Raw genomic sequence first — 27,258 nt, forward strand, 5'->3', positions numbered from 1 at the left:
GTGGTCATCTGTAATATTATGTGTTTTTATGAGTACAAGCTGTTCTGTTCTTCACTGTTTTATGTCTCTCAATGAGGAATAAATGGTGGAACTAGAAAAACTTAGACCAGAGCTTCTCAGTGCAGATGAATCATCTGGGAGTCTTATTAAAAATTCATGTTCTGATTCAGTTGGCCTGGGTAGAGCCTGAGGTTTTTCTAACAAGTGCCCAGGTGATGCCATTGCTACTGGTCTGAGGCCACACTTAGAAATGTGAGGTTTTAGACGGGTTCTCTGCTGAGAGTACCATTCATTTAGAACAGGAATATTTGAGTTTAAAAGTCAGTTTCTTCACACATTAGCTGTAAAAGTCTAATATCCACAAGGATAGGGAGGTACTTTCTTTTAAATCATAATTTGCCGTGTTTCTACAGTTCTCTAATTTAGGCAATTGTAAAGCAGGTGATTTAAAATATCCATGAGTCTTGGATCTTCTGTGATGTTTCATATACAGCTTCCCTATTTTAGTTTGCTACTTAGTGTAGACTAATGAAGATATGTATCAAGGTTTATTTTTGATGATTAGATTTTACGGTATATCATCTCCCACTGATATTTGAAATTTTTTCTGCTGGGAGGTTTGGGAGTGAAGGTTAGGGGTGGGGAATTGGGAGCAGGCATGTAGGCTGTAGTGTAGATGAGAATTAGGTTACTGTAGAGAAATGCTTTTATTCTTTTTCATCCCTATGGTTATCGCTAGGAGAATCACGGACAACTGGATTGAAATGAATTACCTGTTGAAAGTGAGAAAACCACCCAGTACATATGCAAGAGTTTTTTTCCCATTACACTTTTGAATAAGATGTCTTTTAAATAAAGAGATCCACACAGCTTCCTGTACAAAAGCCAGCAGCTTCTAGCAATAAAGATGTTTCAGAACTGATGGGCTGATTTTAGAAAGGAGATGATATGGCCAAGTTTTTCAGATTGGCCCATTATTTGCAGTCCAGTAGTCAAATGTGACTACCATCAAAACACCTGCATCTTTGAAGCTGGTAATTGTCGAGTATCTTGGTTTACAACATTGTTGAGGAAAATGATCAAATTACGTAATGTGGTTGGTTTCTGAGGTGGCAGAAGCCATGTTCTCTGTTATAAACTCCAAGGAAGAAAGGTGGGAAGCCTTTCCCTTGCACTGCACTTGAAATTAATTGTATTTTAATATATAACAAGAAAGATTTCATCCAGCATGGATTTTGCTTTTTCAGCCCTTTTCAAACATTATTTTAGAACTAGGTATAACATTTAAGTTATATTTTCAACCTTACTTGTCTATGTACTTTCAGTGAATATAGATTGCCCTTTCTTTAGTCAGCCTACATTTAAAAAGCTTATGTTTTGCCATAATACAGTAGAATTATTTGTGGTAATGTTACAAGTCTCTAAACTGCATGAACATTATCCTGCTGTTTTATTGTTTTATAATGTAAAAGTAAATGCAAGCATTAAGAAATGTGCAGTGCTGTCAGGCTCCTTCAGGATTTAAGAAAATTGCCCCAACTATTGAAGAACTGAAAATAATCTTTTCAGGTTGCAAAGAGCAGTTGTTACAATACTGCCTAGCATTTTGCTTTCTTTTTACTCTAACCATGGTGGTGATTTGAGTCAATGCTGAAGAAACTCAGATTTTATTTGATTTCAGCAAACTGCTCTTGCCTTCTAAGAATTACATATAAAATAGCATAGTTAAAAATAGGAAGAAAATACAGGACTCATTCTTAACTCTGCACAAGCCTAAACAGTAAATATGTTTCTTGTAATAGTAAAAATTTTGCAACCCTACTTCTTCATCCAATTTGTGAATTTGATATAATAGCCACAAATAGTATGTGTTAATCACAAAACTGTGAAATTATGTTGCACTACAAGCTCTTCATAAAAATGAAACAAACATACAAACAAAATCTTAAAGCCATACCATACAGAAAAGTTCTTATGAAGCATTTTGGATTTTTAAAATGTAAGGATGGAGATATTCCTTATGGTTTTAGCCTTTTGTCCTATCTGTTTTAAAATATTTCCATTTAAATGCAGATTTTGATTTTCCATCTGGGAGTAGGTAGAAGCCATTCTATTACACTACTAAAAGAATAATCCACTTTAACACAACATTTCTCCCTAAAGGGATGGTCTTTTCTAGTCGTAAGGTATTATTTTTCTCAGAATGATATTAACATTCATGATGTAGCGATTTTATCTTGATTTGAAAGATGTTTTGTTCTGTCAGTGAAAGGGATTAGAAGAATGTCCTTTGTATCCTGTTGCTAAAAAAATAGCCTTACCTTGCTCAAGATTAGGTATTAGTGATTTTTAAAGTGTTTTGGGGTGGGTGTACGATTTATATTTTTATAACATAAGTCTAGTGGAATGGAAATCGCCAGATTCATTTAATTGAATTCTTAAACGTTGGGTTGTACAAATATACATATTTTTAATAGATCAAGAAGCATGTTTGAAAATTTCTAAACCTGTTAGAACATTTTTTTGCTTTCATTTTCTTTATGCCTTGTGAAGAAGCCTTTGGGGTACATAAGAAAAGTGTTAGAGCAACTAGTTACAGCATTCAGTGCCATAGATATGTTGGTTTTGCCTCACCTAAATTTATTAAACCTTTAAGATAAAGAGGGATTACATTAATTAAATGGAATGTCTCAGACAGAAGAAGAAAGGCTCTGAAGGCCTCTCTGCTATTTGTTGGGTAAAGTCTTGGCGTGCAGAATGTAACTATCCAAGGCTTAAAGCGTGTTGGGACCCTGTGTGGGATGCCAGTGCCATGCCCCTAGGCACGCTGTCATTCAGACGCAGGTTAATTAACCAGAGGCTGCAGAGCCTCATGCTTTCAGTCAGCCCATTCTTGAGGCAGAAAATACAAGGTTTTTAAAACCTTGAACATTCAAAAAAGTTCTTATTTTCTTAACAAAATCAGAGTGTATAGTGACAGTTTTTCTGGGAATAGTTTTATTATACATATATAAATATATGTGTATATATATATGTATATATACATATTTATAATTTTTGTCTCTTTGCACCAATGAGTGATTTAAATGGATTAAAATTTTTTTAATCCATGCAGAGGATGACGTGTATAGCCTCCAAAGAGAGGATTTTTCTAGTGTCACTGTGCATCTTTTAAACTTCCTAATTAATGATTTATTAAATCACAGTGAGTACTGAGCTCTTAATTATGATTAAGACTTATGAAGTTTCAGTAGAGTCAACCTAAAAAAATACATTTATATATCGGACTGATCACAAACTATATACATTCACATTTTCATTAAGACCATTTTTTATCTTCAGCAAGGACATTTCCATTCATACATGCATAGAAAGTATTTTGAGGTGAATGAAGATTTTTACACTGTCGTGTTTTGTTTACAACACAGTTTTTAAAATAACTTTTAACATCTGTATATTCATCTGTAGAAATGAGTGCATTAAATTTGAAATGAGCCTTTTTTCCCTTGTCCATTTAGCTTGTTTTATAATTATATTAAGCATTATTAATAGCTTATGGGTAAAATATTAATAACTAATTATTTTCTAAATATAGAGCAAGGTCTATGTTGATAAGATAATGTTTCATTTGTACCTTAAAGTTAGGAAAGAATAAGGCATGTTTTCATTTTTATTTTTTAGCAGTGTAGAATACGACTCCCTCTCCCGCCCTGCAACCTTTTTTCCCTGACACTGTCAATTTTTTAGCGTTCTCACTGGAATTTATTTTGTTGTAGTAAATAAAAGACAAGTCATTATTAAACAGATTTTTCTGTTAATTCAATGTATGATTACCCTTTGCCATAGGTACTTTTAAGGGCTTTTATCCAAAATAAAATTCATTAAAAATGCAATTAGAAAAATCTATTGTTAATGACTGCTTGAGTGACTGGCTCATAATTGGCTCATTACAATAAAAAAGCCACTGTTTAAAAATCTTGACAATGAGATACAGTACAGAGTGAACACTTCATTGTAAGGCCCTATGTGATTACAAGATCCTGAAGGTGAAGCAGAGAAGCATGCATATCTGAGACTCCAGCAGAACTTTCTCTTTTACATCAGTACAGTGAGTTAGGCCGTGACCTAGCATGGGCTGTCAAAGTAGGAGTCCCTCTTATTTACAGTGTCCCACACTGAAGAGTAAACTTAGGTAATATATTCCACTTAAATGCTAGCATTCAGACTCCTCTTTGTTTCCCTTCCCTAGAAATCTTTTCAGTTGACTTAGATTACCAAGTCGTAATCAGGAAATCTTTAGTTCTGTTGGGGCTAAACTAACAAAGACAATATTGTCATACAAGCCATCATTATTACCTGCCCTTTTGTTAATGCAGGAAAGCTTGCAAAATAGCTCTTTTTTAAGCTCCAGAATTTTTGTTTAAGCATTCCTAGAGATTGTTTTTGTTCTGGTATTTTGGTGATTTAATATTTGCATTACATTATTTTTAATTAATTAATTTTAATTCATTTAATTTTTAGGCCATAAATTGCAGGTAAGATAAAAATACAGACTTGGTGATTCAGGAAGGAAAGTAAACTGTACATGATAAGGTTTTTCCTTAACAAATTAGTTTTATTTCTCTTTTTGTGTCTTGGGCTTGACATACTATGGTTTTAATAATGAACTTGCGATGTCAAACATCAGCTGTCCTTTGCAGAGTATCAAATTTTAAAATAGTGACAAGTATAAATAAGAATGATCATTAAATCTCTGCTTAGAGTTCCACCTATAAGGCAAAAATCATAAGTTCCAACAGTAGTTTAAAGGGCTTCTTTAATGAGCCCTATATTTCCAAAATGCTCTTCCTGTTGGAGGCTAGAAAAACAGTAAAAGTTTTAAAGACTGCCGACTCCTGCTTTTGTTTAGTCTACAACAGCAATATTAATGTTGCTTTTGTGTTCTGATGAGTGACTTAGGTGTAATTTTTCATTATATGTATTAAAAGTTGAATTATTTTGAACTTTGAACTTTAGACCAGCCCATGTGTGAACCTTAGTGTATAAACAAGGCAGTAACTTCAGGATCAGAATCACTCAAGACCACTCATATTATTAAATGCAATCCATGAATGTTGACATTAGAATTTAATATAAGTTAGGAAAAAACTCTCAGTGAGATACTCAATAGTTTTTAAAGAAATAAGACACATTTAATTGACTTCATTGTAGCTTAAGTAACTAAACTGCTCTGAGTATTTCATCATTGCTCTGTTTGTGCTACTTTGCATTTCTCTCATCACCTTATTTTGTAACCTTTGCATTTTTTTTTTCTTTTTCTCAATAGAATTAAGAGGAACTGCCTGCAGAGGAAACCACCGTTTAAAACATGGTGGAAACCACATTGCTTAATGGTTGCATTTTTCTTTAAAGATCTACTTAAAGGCAGTTTACCTCTTCTCTTACAAGCAAAAACTGTATTGTGAGTTTCCCCCACTTAAGGCTGAGTGAGACAGCTTCAGTCTACCTCACACTTATATGCAGTTGGGCATGTAAGCTGATGCCTTTGTGATTTATAAGTGTAATTTAGTAAACCATTTAGTAAATGCCATGGTGTGTCATACCAGTGCCAAAATATTTTATACATGTAGGAATTAGAGTAGCGGGAAAAACTATTGAGACTAAACTTCAGTGTTTGTTTGGTTCATGTGGATATCTTGTAATATTTATAATCTGATGGCTATTCATGATCAAGTTTTGTGGCTTGGAGACAGGCCTAACATTTCTGACTTCTTATTGCCTTTATGTATTTTACTGTTTACTTAAAGATTGCTTGTGTAGATGGTAGAGTTCTTTGTTCACTGGAACTTCAAGGAAGAGTCTATACTTGTATTACTATTTAAACAAAAATATTCTCTGCATATTGCCAGGTTTTTAGCCATTTTATAGGCAAATAATTACTAATTAAGATTATGATGTCTCTTATGATATATTCATTTATTTTCCCATGTCCAGAGCACATTGATTTTGAATAGTAAAGAAGAGCTACATCTATTCATTTATCAAATGTGTTCTGAGTGACTGCTGTGTTCTGGGTACTGGAAACAAATATCAGTAAGAGAATGTCCCAGTTCTCTTAAGAGCTCATAGTCTATATTACTAATGACAGAACAATATTATATTGTGATGATAGAGTTGGGTTTTTTTTAAACAAATATTTTGGGAATGTAGAAGTAGGAGAGAGATTAGCTTTACCTGGGGAGGGTGCAGAATGGGTGGTTTGGAAAATACAGATGAGTAATGATTCATCAAGAGAGAATGAAAAATGACTTCCCAAACTGAGAGAACATTCTGTGTGCAGCAGAAGATGTGACAAAGCATGGTACATACTTCTCAGAGTTTGATGATTAGAGGATATGCGTAAGTAATTGCAGGAGTAGAAGTGAGAAGGTAATTTTGGAGCAGGTTATGAAGAGTCTTGTGTGCCTTGCTGAAGAGTTTGGAGACCCTATTTTGTAGGTGATGGAAAGTCATTGAAGGTTTGTAAGTTAAAAAGCATAATGGATAGATTTGATTTTGTAGCAGTGTAGAGGAAGCATAGGGAGAAAAGAGATGGAGGCTAGGTCTTTCGAATATATTGAAATCAAGGTATCTCAAAATAGGAAGTAATGAAACTAAATAGGGAAAAATCAAGACTGGATAGATTGATGGTAGTGATTATTAGTGTATAATTAATAATCAAAGTCATGTGAGTAAATATCCTTACCCAGGGGATGAAGTGGTGCATAGTGGGAAAGAACTGGGCTCTGGTACCTGGTTTCTCAGTTACCGCTTACTAGCTATGTGACTTTGGGCAAGTCACTTTGCCTCTTTGTGCCTCAGTTTACTTTTCCATAAAATGGAAATAAATACCGCCTACCTTATAGAGTTGTGATGAGGACTGAATAAGTTAATGTTGTGTTAATTATTATTATTAATGTTATGCTATTATTTAGAATTGAGAGTCGTTTTTTTTTTTCCCATGAAGTGTTTTGATAAGGAGGAAAAAATGGCTAATCAGTAGAAGGAATGCATTTTATAAGATGAGAGAGATTGGGATGTGTTTATAAGTTAAGAAAAAGTAGTCCATAGAGAGGAAGTTGTTGAAGTCAAGTGGCTGAATGAGATCCAGGAAGATACGGAGGTGATGGTGTGAAGAGCACAGGATCGTGGGTTAGCTCTGGACAGAAGAATATAGATATGTTTAGAAAGGAGAAATGGAATGATAAAGGACTATGTGTCCTTTGCTATTTTTTTTCTGTGGTCTTGGAGGCAAGACCATTTACCTCAAGTGGGTGGAGATGATGGAAGTAATTAAGGGATTTGAGGAGAATTTTAAACATTTGGAATGATCCCTTTGGAGAAAAGAAAAGGGGAATGATTGCCAAACTGCCCGGAGCCCATGTGTGGTTAGAAATCAGAAATTTGAAAAGGAGATAGTTTTTAAAATTTAACTTTCACTTAAATTGAAAAGATTTAGGGATGTTTGGTAAGTAAGATCACTTTTAAGGAAGCAGATCACTTAGGTACTTATATCAAAGGTAAGTAGTAAATATAATTTATTATGGAATATATAACTAAAGCATTCCAGAAACCATAGCAGATAGCAATTGCTAAGTAAAATTTCTATGAGAATAATCTTCCATACTTCAGAGGGGAGAATACAGCATTAGTATGAACTTAAATGAATACAGCTGCTGAAAGATTATATTTTCTGGGCAACAAGCAACAGATGATACAGTCACTTTATGATGGTCACTTAACTATGTCAGTGATGAAAGAATCACATACCAGAAAACAGTTCATAGATTCAAACATAGTCCTCCCTTTCTAGTATTAATAATGATCCTAAATAGAAATAGGTGCCTAAACTGCCTGCTTAAGTGAATTAAAAGCAAAATGAGGGGCTTCCCTGGTGGCGCAGTGGTTGAGAGTCTGCCTGCCTTTGCAAGGGACACGGGTTCGTGCCCCAGTCCGGGAAGATCCCACATGCTGCGGAGTGGCTGGGCCCGTGAGCCATGGCCGCTGAGCCTGCGCATCCGGAGCCTGTGCTCCGCAATGGGAGAGGCCATAACAGTGAGAGGCCCGCGTACCGCAAAAAACAAACAAACAAAAAAAAGATATCCACAAATAAGTTAAATAAATGTCTGCATAACAGTCTAGTGTTGCAATTTTTCTATATTATGTATAAATTGCTTCAAGAGTTATTCCAAGTAGCTTTTTTATTTTTCAAATATTCCTCTTTAAATGTTTATCCTGTATTTAATTTATAAAACAGTAGTCTCATTTTTAATAATTGAGAATAATCTTTAAAATATTGTCGCTGAGTTTACATTAATTTATACTACAAAGGATGAATAAATATCCCAATGTCAACTACTTACTGTTCTTTAACTGCTGAGAAATGGGCAGCTTATAGTTTGGATTCACCAATAGAAAACAAACAAACTGAATGGGCAATTATTTGTCAATAGGAGAACAGTGGTTGGAAATAGTAATGTAGAGATTCTGGTGGTATTTTGTTTCCTATCACTCTGGTGGCTATTTAATTCTTAATTTTTCTTTTTCTTTTTTAACTTTAGAATGAGGAAAATTTTAAGCATGTATAAAAGTAGAGAGAATAGCATTATGAATCCCCATATAGCTGTCTCCCAAATTCAATAATTTTCCACTCATGGAATGCTTCATATAAAGTATACAGATTAATATGATGTCTTGGTGCCAGTATAATTAGCTGTATCTTAATTATAGATATAGAAAACTTCAGAGTAGCATTTAAAATTGTCAATTTGCATAAAAAGACTTTGAAGGAGTAAGTTTTTCCTCTGACTGAGCATTTTTTTTTTTTTTTTTTTTTTTTTGGCGGTATGTGGGCCTCTCACTGCTGTGGCCTCTCCCATCGCGGAGCACAGGCTCCGGACGCGCAGGCCCAGCGGCCATGGCTCACGGGCCCAGCCGCTCCGCGGCACGTGGGATCCTCCTGGACCGGGGCACGAACCCGTGTCCCCTGCATCAGCAGGCGGACTCTAAACCACTGTACCACCAGGGAAGCCCTGACTGAGCATTTTAAAGCCATTGTTTTTATTGTTTTCCAGTTAGGAAAATTAAAGCATCATAGTTCTAGGTTATTTATCAAATGAGAGATTGAAGTCAAGAATATTTGCCACCGCTTACCACGCCAGATAAGGGTCCATACGGCTTTGTTCTGGATGCCCATCGTAACTTAAAGGGAAACTTTAACAATGTCCGGAGCCCTTGATGTCCTGCAAATGAAGGAGGAGGATGTCCTCAAATTCCTTACAGCAGGAACCCACTTAGGTGGCACCAACCTTGACTTCCAAATGGAACAGTACATCTACAAAAGGAAAAGTGATGGCATCTACATCATAAATCTGAAGAGAACCTGGGAGAAGCTTCTGTTGGCAGCTCGTGCCATTGTTGCCATTGAAAACCCAGCTGATGTCAGTGTCACATCCTCCAGGAATACTGGCCAGCGAGCTGTGCTGAAGTTTGCTGCTGCCACTGGAGCCGCTCCTATTGCTGGCCGCTTCATTCCTGGAACCTTCACTAACCAGATCCAGGCAGCCTTCCGGGAGCCAAGACTTCTGGTGGTTACTGATCCCAGGGCTGACCACCAGCCTCTCACAGAGGCCTCTTACGTTAACCTGCCTACCATTGCTCTGTGTAACAGACTCTCCTCTGCGGTATGTGGACATTGCCATCCCACGCAACAACAAGGGAGCTCACTCAGTGGGTCTGATGTGGTGGATGCTTGCCCGGGAAGTTCTGCACATGCGTGGCACCATCTCCCGTGAACACCCATGGGAGATCATGCCTGATCTCTACTTCTACAGAGATCCTGAAGAGATTGAAAAGGAAGAGCAGGTGGCAGCTGAGAAGGCTGTGACCAAGGAGGAATTTCAGGGTGAATGGACCACTCCAGCTCCTGAGTTCACTGCTCCTCAGCCTGAGGTGGTGGACTGGTCCGAAGGTGTGCAGGTGCCCTCTGTGCCTACTCAGTAGTTCCCCACTGAAGACTGGAGTGCTCAGCCTGCTACTGAAGACTGGTCTGCAGCTCCCACTGCTCAGGCCACTGAGTGGGTAGGAACAACCACTGAGTGGTCTTAAACTGTTCTTCCACAAACTCTTAAAATGGAAATAGGTTGATGGAAAATAAACAGTTTCTAAAAAAAAAGAAAAAAAGAATATTTGCCACCTAGGTGTAAGGATTGAACTGACCTTGAGAATGTTCCATGCTAAACTTAAATTGGATGGGTTAAGGTCTGGCTTAAGAATGTCTTTGACCCATTGTGTAGTCCTTTTTACCTTGATTAGGAAATCTCTGAGAACTATTTTAAAATATAGCCACCCTTAAAAGAATATGAACAAAATTAAAATCAGAATGACTTCCTACTTTTTCTCTAGAAGATAAATGTAAAAACTTGAATTTTGGAAGTTTTTAAATGAAGGAACAAAAGTATGATCAGAGTTTTATTTTAGGGTTAACTTTTCAGGAACATATTTATTCTGTATGTTAAAAAACAAAGAAACAAACAACCAGACTGACTCTCCAGTACACAAATCAACTCAGTGGTTCCTAAAATGTTTTCTCTGTGTATAACAGAGACCAAGCCTTTGTTTTTCACTAGGAAGTTGAAGAAAAGTTGTAATGTGCAGCTAACTTTTCTGTGTTTTTTATCTTTTTTGTGAAACATGATGAATATTTCTAGGAAGAATTACTCTTGTTAGAAATTGACCCATGTTAGCAGTGTAGAGGACTAATTGAGTTTTTGACTAAACTAAATACTCATGCTAACAGGAAGGCTGCTCTGGCATCCGTGAGAGTCACTTTGCTGAAAAGTGAAAAAACAAGCTAAGAGGCCATGGTTTTCAACAGAAAGTGATATAACTATGAAAGGAAGCTTCTAATGTTTTTCCATATCTTAGGTTGTTATTATTATTGTCGTTGATTGTCTTTATGAAATTAGGGGAAATATCTTTTGGAAAGAGGATGGGCAATGAGAGGGAAAAAAGGGAAGAAATACACGGACAGTCGTTTGAATGGAGAAATTCATATAATGCCTAAATAGAACTAAGCCCCATTTTATTTAACATTAAAAATTATCATGAAAAGAGAGTACATGTTAAAATCTGCTGGCTTGCAGTTTATTCCTAGTACAAACAAAATGCTGGACAATACCAGATTTGACTGGGCATGGTGCCTTGTTCATATTTGGGTACCCCAGTTATTTTTTAAATGAATAAGTAAATGCCAATGAACAAAGCAGTAGAAGTTTAGCCTTCACGTGAACAAGTATGTAGTAAAATAACCTACACTGCTTGTAGAATGATAGGTTGAGTTATTATTTAAATCACAACAAAGACCCCCAAATCAATATATGCTTGTTAATAAAAATAGCCCTAGCACTCTCATTCTCCTTGATCACTAGATTACATTGCCAGCAGATGCAGTTCTGAAAAAAGGTAGTGAATATCAAATTAAATTGACTGGATCATATTGAGCTTCTTGTTAGTATGCTGAAAACATTTGCAAGGTGGAGAGTATAGCCATCAGTGATCTATTCATTGACTGTAACAATATCATTTGACTCATAGAAGGTATAAGATTCAGGACTGAGAATAGGAAGCTTCTAATCAAGGGAGAGCCCATCACTGACTTCCTAACCGTCAGCATTATATGGAGTGGTTATGATACTGATTATGTTGTGGCATACACTGATACATTCATTATCCTGGAAAATAGAGGACTTACTTAAAGGATAGGACCAAAAAATGTCCTCATATTCAGAATAGGGGTGAACCTAGAAAAATATGACAACTTCCCTAAAATTATTAACTTCACCTCTTATCAACTTCTTAACCTCTTTGCCCAGTGGAAAACAAGCCGCATTACAGTCTGTGACCTTGTTGACATTCAGAAGACTGAATGGTTGCTTTAGCAAGCTGGTTGTTATGGGTATGTTATTGCAGGAACCTTATTCCTGCTTCTTTCTATTGACTCTGCTGCAGCTGTTGGCAAGGTACTTTCTGAGTTAAATGGGAAGCTCACCATCATGACACCTCTGCACCTATGCCCGCCAGGCACACCTGTCAAATACACAGTGGCCAGAAAGTAGTGGAGCAAGCATCTGCTAGACCCACGAACCTGTGATTTTCCTTAGCTGCTGTGACTAGTTATTCTCTTTAATACTTAAACACGTTCAGTTATTGATAAAATGATTTTGGCTATGACAAACATGCTATTCACATTAGGACCCTGGGGCCTCTATCCCTATAGCAGTAGCCAGCAGACCATCTCTCTTAACTCTTCCCTCTTTATCTTCCCTTTCCTCCTAAAACACACAGTGGAAAAATCACTATTTCACATCTAAACCTTTCCCCAGATGTCCATGGGTGTAGGTTCGGGGCCAGAGATATTCTTGTATTCTGTGTCATTAGTAAAATTTGGTAGGTTGGAACAGAGGAGGTACACATATCAGCCTAAAATGCATTTGTAATCAAAAGGTAAGTTAAGTCTCATAATCATCAGAAAAATAACTTGTGGGGGGAAAGGAAGGGAAGGGAGGGAGGGAAGGAGAGATGGGGAGAGAAAGAAAGAGACAGAGGAAGGGAGGAGGGGAGAGAGGATTCTGCCTTGGTGTAAGTTCTATAAGTCCTGCACTTAGACTGTTTCATTTGGTTCTGGTTGTAGTATCTCAAGAGAAATTTTGTCAAGAGCAAAGGGAATTGGAAAGGAGTATGAGAAGGAAGAACAAGGTTATTCTATATTTAGTGTTCTAGAACTGGCAAGAGACAAATTTAGGAAAATAGAAAAGTATAGAGTGGCTTTCTCAGGGAAGAGCAAACTACTGGAACTTGCTACTCTGAGAGCTACAACATTGTGGGATGGTTAAATAAATTATTCCCATGGGATATTTCAGTGCTAAAGCCTACATATTAACACATAAAAATGCATATGATTTAACAAGATAGAAAATTACACGTATACTTTGACAACATCTATGTAAAAACAACTGTATGAATTGAGACTAAAAGGGAAGATCAAAAGATCAAATTGTATTGACTCCCACATTAGGCTGGCCCATTCCTGTCAACAGCGAAGCCTGTACTTCCCACTGGTGGCCATTTCTTAACTGTACTTCCTGGGAAGTGGGGAAATGTGGGATGAGGTGAGGGGAATGAGTAGAAAATTTCTAAATAACTTTAACCTTATGCTTTGATAACCATGTGACAACCTGTGCAAAATATCTGTGTCTTATGGTAGACAAGGAATAAGAGGATTCTCTAATTTTCTCCCAAGAGGTGATTTTATTTTTAAAAGTGAGAGTTGGGAGAAAGGAGTGAATGAGGGCTGGGGAAGAGAGACTCCAGTACTCATATAAGCTCATGACTTTGCTGTTAAAAATGAGGGACCTGAGACTGAAAGGGGATTTTTGTTTTTGTTGTTGTTTTGTATTTTAAACATTTTATCATTCTAGATCTATTTGGGACAAGCCTGTCTGTGAACTTATAAACATCCAAGAGCATGGTTAGAAAGACATTTGAGATAGTATTAGGGGCAGGGGCTTTTAAACTTCTGAACTAAGGGACGTCTCTAAACTCAAGAGAGAGAAAGTACTAACTATTAAACTATGATCTTGCGTGGTGCTGGGCTTAAGAATCTTGTATCTGCTCAACCTATAGCAAGTGAAGAGGATGGTTTGCAGAGTGATGAACTCATGTTGCATAGGCTTCCTTCTAGTATTGAAAAAATACAGCTCTATACAGTCAACAATAATAGGCCATTTTAACAGATGGCAATCTTTTGTTCTGTGGTCTTCCATTTGTGTGGTATTTGGTGTTTCTAAACTGTTATATGATTTTTACACTATTGGGTAATGTTAGTAGAATAATAATTGTTTTTTTAAATACCTCATACTTGCAGTAATGGCTTTGGAATGACAGTGGATAATATTAGCTAAATAAGTTTGAAGATCAGTTTTATGTCTTGGTTTTGTTACTTTTAACTATGACTTTGAGTTATCTTTTTCTCTCCATTGTATTTAGAGTTGATTAAAATTTTGATAGATTGACAGGGTTAGTATTATTTTTCTTTTCTCTCCTCCCCCGGACCCCCACCCCCAAAATATAGAGATTGATTAAAAAAGAGGCTTTTTGAGGTTGTTTTGGTTTTCGTTTTGGTTTTACTGTCAGTAGTTAACCATATTATTGAGCTCTACTTTCTCAACTTCTGACTATGGATATGGTTACAAAAAATTTAGGAGTACCCTTCCCAGGACAAGAAAACTTGCTATGTGAAAAAGGAACACATTTTAGAGAATAAAGTTGATTCCAACTCTACTAGACAACTTTGTATCTTGGTGTCATTGATGGTTTCCAAAATGTGTAAATATTTGTAAATTCACTCCCGAACAACGGCAAGAATAAAAACTGCTGTATAAGGAAGAACTCACTAATATCTGTTTCTTGATTTCATAATATTTTATTTTTCAGTTTCATTAAATTTCATTCATTTATTTAACAAATATTCATTGAGTACTTACTGTGTGACAGGCCCTATGCTTACTGCTAGGAGTATAATGGTGAGCATCTGCTTAGAGTCTAGTAATTAATGTCTATGTTAATTACTAATTAATTACATAATTAGTTGTTAGTGTCTACAGATATTAATCAAATAAACCATCTAAAACATAAAATTGCAGCTACGACAAGTACTACAAAGGAGAAGTGCATGAGGCCATGAGGAGGAATTTAAACTGGTCAAAGATTATGAAAGGCTTTCTTGAAGTGAGGTTTGAGTGTAAGAAATTTCTCCAATTGAACAGTATCTGATTAAGTGCTGGGAAGGAAGAGCGTTTCCATCCCACTGATGGCTGTGAGCAAAGGCCTCTAGCAGGCAGGAGAGCAGCCTGGTGCGTAGTATGAGGCTGAGAGAAAGCTAGTGTGGCTGCAGTGCTGAGAGTGAAAGTTGAGAGTGATATGTGAAGAGGCTGAAGTAGGTAGATTTGGGTAGAATTTACTTAGGTGGTTTTATTTGTAAGTACTCATCAAGGTGTCCACTTTGATACACTTTTCTGTATGTGCATTCTACCTCAATTAAAAAGTTTGCTTAAAATTTGTTTGGGTTCACTTCAGAGAATATTTTAGAAGGGTCCAAAGTTTTATATAAAAGAGCACCGTAGTAATTCTCATATATCCACTCCTGGTTACCACTCTCCCTTCACTAAAGGCAGCCACTATCCTGGCTTCAATCACCATGGGTTATTTTTGTCTATTGTTAAACATAAAATAATTGGAATCATAATATTTATGAGTTTATATCTGGCTTCTGTTGATCCATTTTATGTCTAGGAGATACTTCTGTGTTTGCACAGAGCAGTAACTTGGTGCACTTTTATTGTAACATAGTATCCCAATGTATAAATATACCATATTTTGTTTATTCATTCTACTATGGATGGTCATTTGGGCTCTTTCTAGTTTGGGGCTGTTACAGAATATTTTGTATATATCTTTTGGTGTACTTGTAGACTCATTTCCATTAGAAATGTGTATAGGAGTCAGATTGCTAGGTTATAGGGTGTGCATATGTTCAGCTTTAGTAGATATTACCATATAGTTTTCCAAAATGGTTGTTGCAATTTATACTCCCACCAGTAATATATGAGAGGTCCAGTTGTTCCACGTCCTTGTCAGCTCATGGCATTGCCACTTTAAAAAAAAAAAATGTTAGTCATTCTGGTGGTATATAATGTTATGCATTATGATTTTAATTTGCATTTCTCTGCTGAGATTGAAAAGTTTTTATATGTCTTTTGGCCATTTCGGTTTTTTTAAAATTTTTATTTAATTTATTTTCTTTTTGACTACATTGGGCCTTCGTTGCTGCGCGCAGGCTTTCTCTAGTTGTGAGCGGGGGCCACTCTTCGTTGCGGTGCACGGGCTTCTCATTGCAGTGGCTTCTCTTGTTGCAGAGCACGGGCTCTAGGCGTGCGGGCTTCAGTAGTTGTGGCTCACGGGCTCTAGAGCCCAGGCTCAGTAGTTGTGGCTTAGTTGCTCCATAACATGTGGGATCTTCCCGGACCAGGGCTCAAACCCATGTCCCCTGCATTGGCAGGTGGATTCTTAACCACTGCGCCACCAGAGAAGGCACCATTTCGATATTCTTTCTTGGTAGTGCCCTGTCAAATCTGTTGACAGTTTTTCTGTTTGATCCTCTCTTTCTCTCATATTGACTTAGGAATTCTTTATATTTCTGATATTGTTAAGTCCTTTGTTAGATAGATGAGTTGCAAATATTTTTTATTCTGTGGTAGAAAAATATCTTCTACTCTGCTTAAAAATTTTAAATTATCAATTTTTGTCTTTATTATTAGATAAGGCATCTCTATATCTTGGTTTTGGAATCTTTACCTACCCAAAAGTCAGAAAAGTATTCTTCTATACAGTCTTTTAGAAGCTATTATTCACTTACACATTTAGATGTGCACTTGAAATTGATTTGAGTATAGTGTGAACTAGGGGTAAAGATTCATTTTTTTGTCCCAAATGGATATCCATTTGTCCCAGTATTATATATTGAAAAGAGCTCACTAGACCACATTGTCATCTTTGACGTAAATTAAGTGATCTTATACATGTGGATCTGTTTCTGAATTCCCTATTTTCTTCTGTTGGTTCATTTGTTCCTTCTTGTGCCATTAGAACACTTTTTAAATTAACTGCAGCTTTATAATAAGTTTACTATCTGGTAGTGTAATTTCTCCAACTTTTTTTCTTTTTTAAGAGTGCTGTGCTTTTTTTCCAGCTATTTTAGATCAGGTTGCCAGTTTCTACAAGAATAACCCACTGGCATTTTGATTGGGATTATACTGAATCTATAAATTAATTAGAAGAGATCCGGCATCATTACAATATTGAATATTTAATCCATGAAAGTGTAGTATATCCCTCCATTTATTTGAGTCTTCTTTAATTCCTCTTAATGTTTTGAAGTTTTTTGTGTAGAAGTCATTCACATTTTTTTTTTTTGCGGTACGCGGGTCTCTCACTGTTGTGGCCTCTCCCGTTGCGGAGCACAGGCTCCAGATGCGCAGGCCCAGCGGCCATGGCTCACGGGCCCAGCCGCTCCGCGGCACGTGGGATCTTCCCGGACCGGGGCACGAACCCGTGTCCCCTGCATCGGCAGGCGGACTACTCTCAACCACTGTGCCACCAGGGAAGCCCAATTCACATATTTTTTTAGATTTATGTCTGAGTGTTTTTGATGCTAATGCCAATGTGTATTAGTTTGTTAGGGCTGCCATAACAAAGTACCGCAGAGTGAGTGGCTTAAACAATAGAAATTTATTTCCTCACAGTTTAGAGGCTAGAAGTCCAAGATCAAGGTGTCAGTAGGATTGGTGTCATTCTGAGGCCTCTTTCATTGGCTTACAGATGACCTTCTCCCTATGTCTTCATATGGTCTTCCTGTGTCTGTGAGTATATCTGTGACCTAATATAAGGTATAGAAGACCTACTCTTCTTATAAAGACATAGTCATAGTGGAGTAGGGCCCACGCATATGACCTCATTTTACCATATTTACTTCTTTCAAGGACTCATCTCCAAATACAGTCACATTCTGAGGTACTGGGGGTTTAAGACTTCAGCATTCGAATTTTGTGGAGACACAGTTCAGCCCATAATACAGTGATATCAAATTATTTGTTGCTGACATATAGACATACAATTTTAATTTTGCATATTGACCTTGTATTATATAGTGATCTTGCTAAACTCACTTATGAATCTCATAGTGTTTGTGTTAACTGTTTTGGATTTTTGTGCATAATTACATCACCTGTGAATAATGGCAGTTTTATTCCTGATCTCAGAATGAAAGCCTTTAGTTATTTCACCGTTAAGATACTTGCCATGGGCTTTTTGTAGACACTTTTATCAGATTACGGTAGCTTTCTTTCTATTGCTCATGTTTCTTGTTTGTTTGTTTGTTTTTTAATCGTGAACTGACTTTGAAGCTCTTAGACTGTATGAATGTTAATCGTTGCTGTAATGGAGACAAGTTGGTAGAATTTATTGATGGATAATTTTGATATGGAGAATGGTGGAAAAGAGAAATTTCTTGTTTGAAGTATGAAGTTTTGTTGAAAAAGTTAAGAATTCAGCAAAAGTTAAGAATTCAGCCATCTAGTATTTCTAAAGATACAGGTATTTATAATCATCAACACTTCAGTATTTTAACATGATTTTTATTTTTTTTAGTTCTTGCCAACTAATGTTGTTATCCAGTTTATTTTCAGTTAATAATGGAAATAACTGCTCTGGTTTCTTTGCTTTGGTATTTTGGAGTTTGGTGCTCCAAAAGAGTGAGTATGTGCAAAAGTTAAACTATGCATTGCACAAATAGCTATCATTTTAGAGAAATCTGAAAATCATTAAAAAGTATGTCATTCAGAAATAGATGGATGACAAGGAGTAGTAATGATGGTAATAGAAATAGTAATAATAATAATAGTAATTATTAGTAATAATAACTAAAGGTAGTAATAGTAATAATAACTAAAGGTAATATTTTTTGAGCAAATAAAAATTGCCTACTTTTGATCAGGCACTGTTCTAAGTGATTTACATGTATTAATATACTCCTTACATTAACTCTATACTACTGTTTTATCTTTCCTTTTTACAGATAAGGAGACTGAGGCACAGAAAGATAAGTAACTTTTGCCAGGCCACACAGCTAATAAATGATTGAATCATAATTGGAACCTAGGCAGTTGGCTCCAGAGCTTTCTCTAGAAGACTATGTTAGGCTGGGATAGAAATCTTCAATTTTAAAATAGAATCTTAAAATAGGTAGTAGTACATTTTAATCTCAGACTGAAAAAATATAGCAGGAACAATAAAAATGTTATTAAAATACCCTCATCTGAAATACAAGAGTTCTCCGCATTATGACTTCATTATTTGTCCCTGTGCATTTACTAGGTACATGATTCCTCTCCCTCCTGTTATTCTTTTTTTTTTTTGCGGTATGTGGGCCTCTCATTGTTGTGGCCTCTCCCGTTGCAGAGCACAGGCTCCGGACTCGCAGGCTCAGCGGCCATGGCTCACGGGCCCAGCCGCTCCGCGGCATGTGGGATCTTCCCAGACCGGGGCACGAACCCGTGTCCCCTGCATCGGCAGGCGGACTCTCAACCACTGCGCCACCAGGGAAGCCCCCCTCCTGTTATTCTTAAACCATTTGTCTAACTCTCTGCCCAATTACTCCCCTTCCTACCTCAAGCCACTTCACATGTTTTATTTGTGACTACGGATGAGAGAACCTTGGTAGGTCAGCATGAATCTACTACTTCTGAATAAAGAACTTAAAAGTTAGTGACCTTCCTAAGGTAGAAAATAGAACCATGTTAAAGATGACACTAAAAATCAGATAAAAGTAGTTCACACATTTGGAACTATGTTTGTCAAGTTCTGTCTTGTGTCTAGTAAACCAAAATAGTGGACTTCATTATTCATTTTTTTCTATACCTTTGCCCTGATGTTTCAGTGTAGTGGTTACAAGCCCAGACTCTGGAGCCAACCTGCCCTAGTAGTTGTATGTTCTTGAATAGTTACTTAATCCCTCTGTGCTTCAGTTTTCTTATTAGTAAAATCAAAAGTAAAGGAACATACCTTATGAAGTTATAATGAAGATGGAATAAGATAATACATGTGAAACACTTAGCAAAGAGCATGCACTTATTTAACACCTCAGTGATTGTTAGCAATACTCTCAGACTTGAAAATCTCAGTCAGCGAAGGCCATGGGAAATAATCCTTAGTGAGAAAATGTTTCTGAACTTTAGGAAATCTTATTCCTATAGATTACTATTACTGATAAAGAGGGAGGGAAATTTGTGGATTACCTTCTAGCACCCACATGATAAACAATTTTCATTTGTTAGTTGGCAAATATTCTTTTTTCTGAGTGAAAAACTTGAATAACGTAATAGGTGAATTTAATTGTCTTCCTTCATTGGCCGCATGTTTGATGTTGACCATGGAAGTTCAGATGATTAATTGAAAATGCCACTGAGAAAGTGATTATAGGAAGAACTTGAAAGAACTTGGTTTATGACATTAATTTCAGTAACAGTTTACTTTGTAGAAAAATTTTCTTTATCTACGAATCCAGTCATTTCACTTTTGACCAAGCAAGGCAGTCAACTAACCTTATGGCATTCTAGTTGACTCTGTGCCAGGCACTGTATATCGATATCCATTAATTTTCTCTTCCCTAATGTTGCACAGCCTTTTATCTGTCTTCATTTTTCTATTCTTTAAAAAAAGAATATATATACATATATATGTATCTTTAAATTCCCAAAGCAAGCTGAGATGGCACAGTGTGTTTAAGCATTGTGGATTTCGTCAGACATCACATTCTTCCAGATATATTTTTCCAAATGGAAAGATGGCTCAACATTTTCTATTATTATTTTAGATGAAATGTTCTGCAATATGTTGTTGACATTGTACTGAAGTAAATACTGTATGCTCAAGTCTCTCAGGAACCCTCATGAAAATGAGATGCGTGTCCCAGGAGGCTATCTCAGAAAAGAAAAATTCTAAATAAAATAGCATGAATGAAGAGGCACACAAGAATTTATTATAAGAAAATATTCTTTTTGTACATTCCTGGACCTAAAGAAAGTGAAAGCTTGGCACAACAGATTGCTATCATTATATGGCTCTATGTGGTCACATACACATAATAATTTATAATAGTTTTCCTTTTCTAGTCAAATAGACTGAGGGTATTTTGTTTTACAATGATGGAACATAGTTCATTTATTAACTATATTCCACATTCACTTGATCCACTACAAATCTCTCTTTATAACTGACAATTCAGGCTGCTTTCTTTTCTGGTTTCGGGGGATATATTTTCCTTTAAGAGGGACTAAGTGGGAGCCACAGAAATCTCAGACTTAGTGAAGTGCAGATTCACCCAAGAATTGAGGTGCAGTTGAAAAAGGGCCAGTGATTCTAGAGTAGATTTAGTCCAAGTACAAAGATAAATGCTCAGTCTTCTTTTAGCCTTGGGTGTTTTAAGTTTAGGTGCACCTCCTGCATGAAGAACATTGCTTCAGGGCTTATGCATTTTCAGTAATTTTGTCTAATTGTTTGCTTGCCAAAAATAGTTGATTGCTTTTTGCTACTTTTTAAAAGTAGTCGTTATTAGGTTGTTAATTAAGAAAAATGTTTAAAAAATCTTGTAATCCCATACCCAGATAACCTTTGCTGACATTCTAAAAAATAGTACATTATTAGACAAATAGAATTGCACATGAAGGTATAGAATTTGTTTTCCATCCCCCCAAAGCAAAACGTTTAATAGTTTTTATATATTGCACCAGAAAAAATGGTTTTTACATTTAATATTTCATTATACGAAAAGCATCTTATTCTGTGTACACTGTAATATGAACATGAGAAAGATATGGGCCCTTTCCTGCAAAAGTTTGGTGAATAAGTTTTGGTTGTCATTCTAGTTAATATTTATTAGTATGCATCTTATTCTATTTATGATGTATTAGTTGGGTCTGTTTTAATCTAGAAAAAAATGTTTTAAGGACAGAAGGGAAGCCAATGTCATAAAACTGTAGAGCAAGGGACTGGAGTACTTTCAAAACTCTTCTCTCTTATTTCTGCTTCTCTTTAAAAATCCACTCTGTTTTCTCTGAAAAGACTGGTTTTCTCAGATCCCCAGATTACGTGGTAGAAAACATGGCTGCTCCTAGTTTTCAAGGTTGTAACTCCCTTTACAAGAGTCCGTCTTAGCCTGAGATTGAAATCTATTAGTTTCAATTTCAAATTTCTGAGAAACAACTGTTGGCCAGCTTGGAGTGCCCAGTTTTGAACAATTAGTTATTTCCACAGGGACCAAATCATCTTGTAAAAAATAGTTGTGGTTACCACATGGATGGTAGGTGGGTGTTTTGCACAAAAGAGATGCTGGACAGACAACTAAGTATGTATTTACTGTATTCATTGACTGAAATTCCAAGATGCTAGGTGATTTTATAGCTTGCTATGCCAGAGTTGCAGTATCAATCTTGTATTTTTAGGGAATTTAATATTAATAAAATTCAGAGTCTCATTTTTTTCTGAATTAAAATGTCTATGGCCCTCAACCAGATTTTTAAATTCCCTTGCCTGATTATAATTTCCTTTCCTCATCATTTTTATCTCTTTCATAGCCCTATACAACTTTATTTTACATAATGTACAATTTATTCGTTTTTTGTTCTTTTCAAACTAATATTTAATTACTCAAACTAACTAGTGATTTGTGGTCTCCTAAACTCCAGAACCATTTAGGGAAGAATAGTGGGTACTAGGAATGGCCCTGGACTCAGAAGCAGGAGTTCCAGTGTGAGTTTTGAATTCCCCACTTACGTACCATACTACTATAATCCAAGTAGAGCAATACTGTAAACTGTCAATTTAATTACAGGCTAGTGTGAGAAGGATCAAATAAGATAATATACATGAAATTACTTCATAAATTCAGAAATATTCTATCCAAACAGTTTTTAGACATTTGACTTGGACAGAGGGAGAGTGAAGCATGAGAAAAGGAAGCCTTGCCCTGCCAAGTGATCAGAGACTGATGAAGGCATGTGATCTGTTAGAAGAACAAAAGAGAGTTGAAAAGAACAGCTGGCCACATTTATGATATGTATAAATGAGAAATTACATTAGCTATTAAATATTGCTTACATCTAAAAATAATCCATGCTGATCTTTTGAGCAGAGGGTGAACCATAGAATAAACTTGTCTTTGTAATGACCTGATCCTGTAATGGGGTTGACAAGGGAGAATAAGACCATTTAGTTATTTTGACATAATAACATATCTTGACACCCGAACTGTGTAGTAATGATGTAAACATTAATAAGACAACACATGGCAACACAAAAAATCTTAATCCCCTTCTCCAAGAATTCCTAATTCTGAACTTTTGATGTGTTCCCCATGTGCCATTCAATCCCCATCCCCCTCCCTGCCACCCATGGAACTTTTGGCTCTACTACTTACTAGCTATGTGACCTTGGACAAGTTATTTAACTCTTTGTACCTTAGTTTTTTCATCTGAAGGATATTAGTAATACCTACTGCAGAGGATTGTTGTGAAAATTAAATTACACTAATACATGTTAAATGTTTAAAACAGTATCTGGTATGTGGTAAGTGGTCAAAAAATGTTAAAATAACCATTTTATTGTTTTTTCATTTAACGACATTTTCATTATTTTGCTACTTTGTAGAAACTTCTGAAATTTTGTTAAAAATAAGAAATGTTTACTTGCATTTAGTTTCTGAAAATAATACTTTCTCTCTTGAAATTTTTATAGGGAAAAATTTCAAACATACACAAAAGTAGAAGGAATAGTGTAACTAACCCAATTACCCATTACATATTGCATTTGACAGCCTCTAAGATGGTCCCCAATGATCTCTGCTTTCTAGTGTTCCTGCCCTTTTGTAATCTTCTCCCTTTGCATGTGGGCTAGACCTAATGACTTTCATTTTTTAATTTTTAAAATTTGTTTATTGATATTTATTTATTTTTGTATTTTGGCTGCACTGCACGGCATGCAGGATGGTTCCCCAACTAGGGAATTCCTAGTTAATTATTTGCATTTTATAGTTTTATTGAGGTATAAATGGCAGTGTGCTATAAAATACTCATTGTAAGTGTACAATTCAGTGACTTTAGTAAATTTATAGAGTTGGACAGTCAACCACCATCTAGCTTTAGAATATTTTTACATCCACCAGTTTTCCTGTGCCATTTGCCCTGTTCCCATACCCCAACCCAAGGCAACCATTAATCTGCTTTCTGTCTCTATGGATTTGCTTCTTCTAAACATTTAATGTAAATGAAATCATCTAATATGTAGTCTTCTGTATGTGATTTCTTTCTCTTAGCATAATGTGTTTTCTAGGTTTATCTATGTTGTACATGTATCAGTGTTTTATTCCTTTTCATTGCTGAATAGTATTCCATTATATAGGTATCTCACATTTTGTTTATCCATTCACCAATTAATGGAAAATTAAATTGCTTTCAGTTTTTGGCTAGTATTTGTAATGCTGCTATGAATATTCACATGTAAGTTGTGTGGACATGTGTTTTCATTTCTCATGCATAGGTACCAGGAATGGAATTGCTGGGTCATATGATAAATTTATCCTTAACTTTTAAAGAAGTTACCAAACTGTTTTCAATATGACTACACAATTTAAAATCCCCATCTGCAGTGAATGAGGGTTTCCCTTTCTCTACATTCTCACCTCACTTGTAGACATTTTGATTTTAGATATCCTAGTAAGTGTGTATTGGAATCTGATTGTTTTAATCTGCATTTTGCTAATGACTAAAGATGCTAAGCGTCTTTTATGTACTTATTAGCCATTCATGTTCTCTTTGGTAATACTCACTTTTTAGTTATGTTGTTTGAATTCTTATTATTCAGTTGCAAGAATTGTTCATATATTCTGTATACCAGCCTTTTATCAGATATATTTGCAAATACTTTCTCTTAGTCCATGGCTTATCTTTTAATCTTCTTAATGGTATTTTTTGAAGTGTGAATTTTTTAAGTTTGGCGAAGTCCAATATGTCAATTTTTTCTTTTATTTATTTTTTTTTTTTTTTGCTTTATCACAAATTTAATCAGTTATATGTATACATATGTTCCCATATCCCCTCCCTTTTGCGTCTCCCTCCCACCCTCCCTATCCCACCCCTCCAGGCGGTCACAAAGCACCGAGCTGATCTCCCTGTGCTATGCGGCTGCTTCCCACTAGCTATCTACCTTACGTTTGGTAGTGTATATATGTCCATGCCGCTCTTTCACTTTGTCACAGCTTACCCTTCCCCCTCCCCATATCCTCAAGTCCATTCTCTAGTAGGTCTGTGTCTTTATTCCTGTCTTACCCCTATGTTCTTCATGACCTTTTTTTTTCTTAAATTCCATATATATGTGTCAGCATACAGTATTTGTCTTTCTCTTTCTGACTTACTTCACTCTGTATGACAGACTCTAGGTCCATCCACCTCATTACAAATAGTTCAATTTCATTTCTTTTTATGGCTGAGTAATATTCCATTGTATGTATGTGCCACATCTTCTTTACCCATTCATCCGATGATGGACACTTAGGTTGTTTCCATCTCCGGGCTATTGTAAATAGGGCTGCTATGAACATTTTGGTACATGTCTCTTTTTGAATTATGGTTTTCTCAGGGTATATGCCCAGTAGTGGGATTGCAGGGTCATATGGTAGTTCTATTTGTAGTTTTTTAAGGAACCTCCATACCGTTCTCCATAGTGGCTGTACCAATTCACATTCCCACCAGCAGTGCAAGAGTGTTCCCTTTTTTCCACACCCTCTCCAGCATTTATTGTTTCTAGATTTTTTGATGATGGCCATTCTGACTGGTGTGAGATGATATCTCATTGTAGTTTTGATTTGCATTTCTCTAATTAGTAAAGATGTTGAGCATCCTTTCATGTGTTTGTTGACAGTCTGTATATCTTCTGTGGAGAAATGTCTATTTAGGTCTTCTGCCCATTTTTGGATTGGGTTGTTTGTTTTTTTGTTATTGAGCTGCATGAGCTGCTTATAAATTTTGGAGATTAATCCTTTGTCAGTTGCTTCATTTGCAAATATTTTCTCCCATTCTGAGGGTTGTCTTTTGGTCTTGTTTATGGTTTCCTTTGCTGTGCAAAAGCTTTTAAGTTTCATTAGGTCCCATGTGTTTATTTTTGTCTTTATTTCCATTTCTCTAGGAGGTGGGTCAAAAAGGATCTTGCTGTGATTTATGTCATAGAGTGTTCTGCCTATGTTGTCCTCTAAGAGTTTGATAGTGTCTGGCCTTACATTTAGGTCTTTAATCCATTTTGAGCTTATTTTTGTGTATGGTGTTAGGGAGTGATCGAATCTCATACTTTTACATGTCCCTGTCCAGTTTTCCCAACACCACTTATTGAAGAGACTGTCCTTTCTCCACTGTACATTCCTGCCTCCTTTATCAAAGATAAGGTGACCATATGTCCGTGGGTTTATCTCTGGGCTTTCTATCCTGTTCCATTGATCTATCTTTCTGTTTCTGTGCCAGTACCATACTGTCTTGATTACTGCAGCTTTGTAGTATAGTCTGAAGTCAGGGAGCCTGATTCCTCCAGCTCCATTTTTCGTTCTCAAGATTGCTTTGGCTATTCGGGGTCTTTTGTGTTTCCATACAAATTGTGAAATTTTTTGTTCTAGTTCTGTGAAAAATGCCAGTGGTATTTTGATAGGGATTGCATTGAATCTGTAGATTGCTTTGGGTAGTAGAGTCATTTTCACAATGTTGATTCTTCCAATCCAAGAACATGGTACATCTCTCCATCTATTTGTATCATCTTTAATTTCTTTCATCAGTGTCTTATAATTTTCTGCATACAGGTCTTTTGTCTCCTTAGGTAGGTTTATTCCTAGATATTTTATTCTTTTTGTTGCAATGGTAAATGGGAGTGTTTCCTTGATTTCACTTTCAGATTTTTCATCATTAGTATATAGGAATGCCAGAGATTTCTGTGCATTAATTTTGTATCCTGCAACTTTACCAAATTCATTGATTAGCTCTAGTAGTTTTCTGGTAGCATCTTTAGGATTCTCTATGTATAGTATCATGTCATCTGCAAACAGTGACAGCTTTACTTCTTCTTTTCCAATTTGGATTCCTTTTATTTGCTTTTCTTCTCTGATTGCTGTGGCTAAAACTTCCAAAACTATGTTGAATAAGAGTGGTGAGAGTGGGCAACCTTGTCTTGTTCCTGATCTTAGTGGAAATGGTTTCAGTTTTTCACCATTGAGGACGATGCTGGCTGTGGGTTTGTCATATATGGCCTTTATTATGTTGAGGAAAGTTCCCTCTATGCCTACTTTCTGCAGGGTTTTTATCATGAATGGGTGTTGAATTTTGTCGAAAGCTTTCTCTGCATCTATTGAGATGATCATATGGTTTTTCTCCTTCAATTTGTTAATATGGTGTATCACGTTGATTGATTTGCGTATATTGAAGAATCCTTGCATTCCTGGGATAAACCCCACTTGATCATGGTGTATGATCCTTTTAATGTGCTGTTGGATTCTGTTTGCTAGTATTTTGTTGA

The 27,258-nt window shown here is 36.1% G+C and overlaps 2 protein-coding genes across 2 annotated transcripts in view; both read left to right on the top strand.

The window, feature by feature from the left end:
* The window catches only part of DPH6 (diphthamine biosynthesis 6), a gene marked incomplete at both ends in the record, with an annotated part of 177,350 nt that overhangs the window by 35,111 nt on the left and 114,981 nt on the right, over nucleotides 1–27,258 (top strand). The window lies entirely within an intron of this gene.
* On the top strand, nucleotides 9,261–10,451 carry LOC307049957 (small ribosomal subunit protein uS2-like; the record flags this gene model as incomplete). The annotated part of the gene is given in 3 exon segments (XM_079699698.1): nucleotides 9,261–9,706; nucleotides 9,708–10,038; nucleotides 10,042–10,451. Coding segments are annotated over 3 exon segments (882 nt in total). The 3' UTR covers nucleotides 10,147–10,451.

Source organism: Hyperoodon ampullatus (genome assembly GCF_949752795.1).
Source record: "Hyperoodon ampullatus genome assembly, chromosome: 3".
Taxonomy (NCBI): Eukaryota; Metazoa; Chordata; class Mammalia; order Artiodactyla; family Ziphiidae; genus Hyperoodon; species Hyperoodon ampullatus.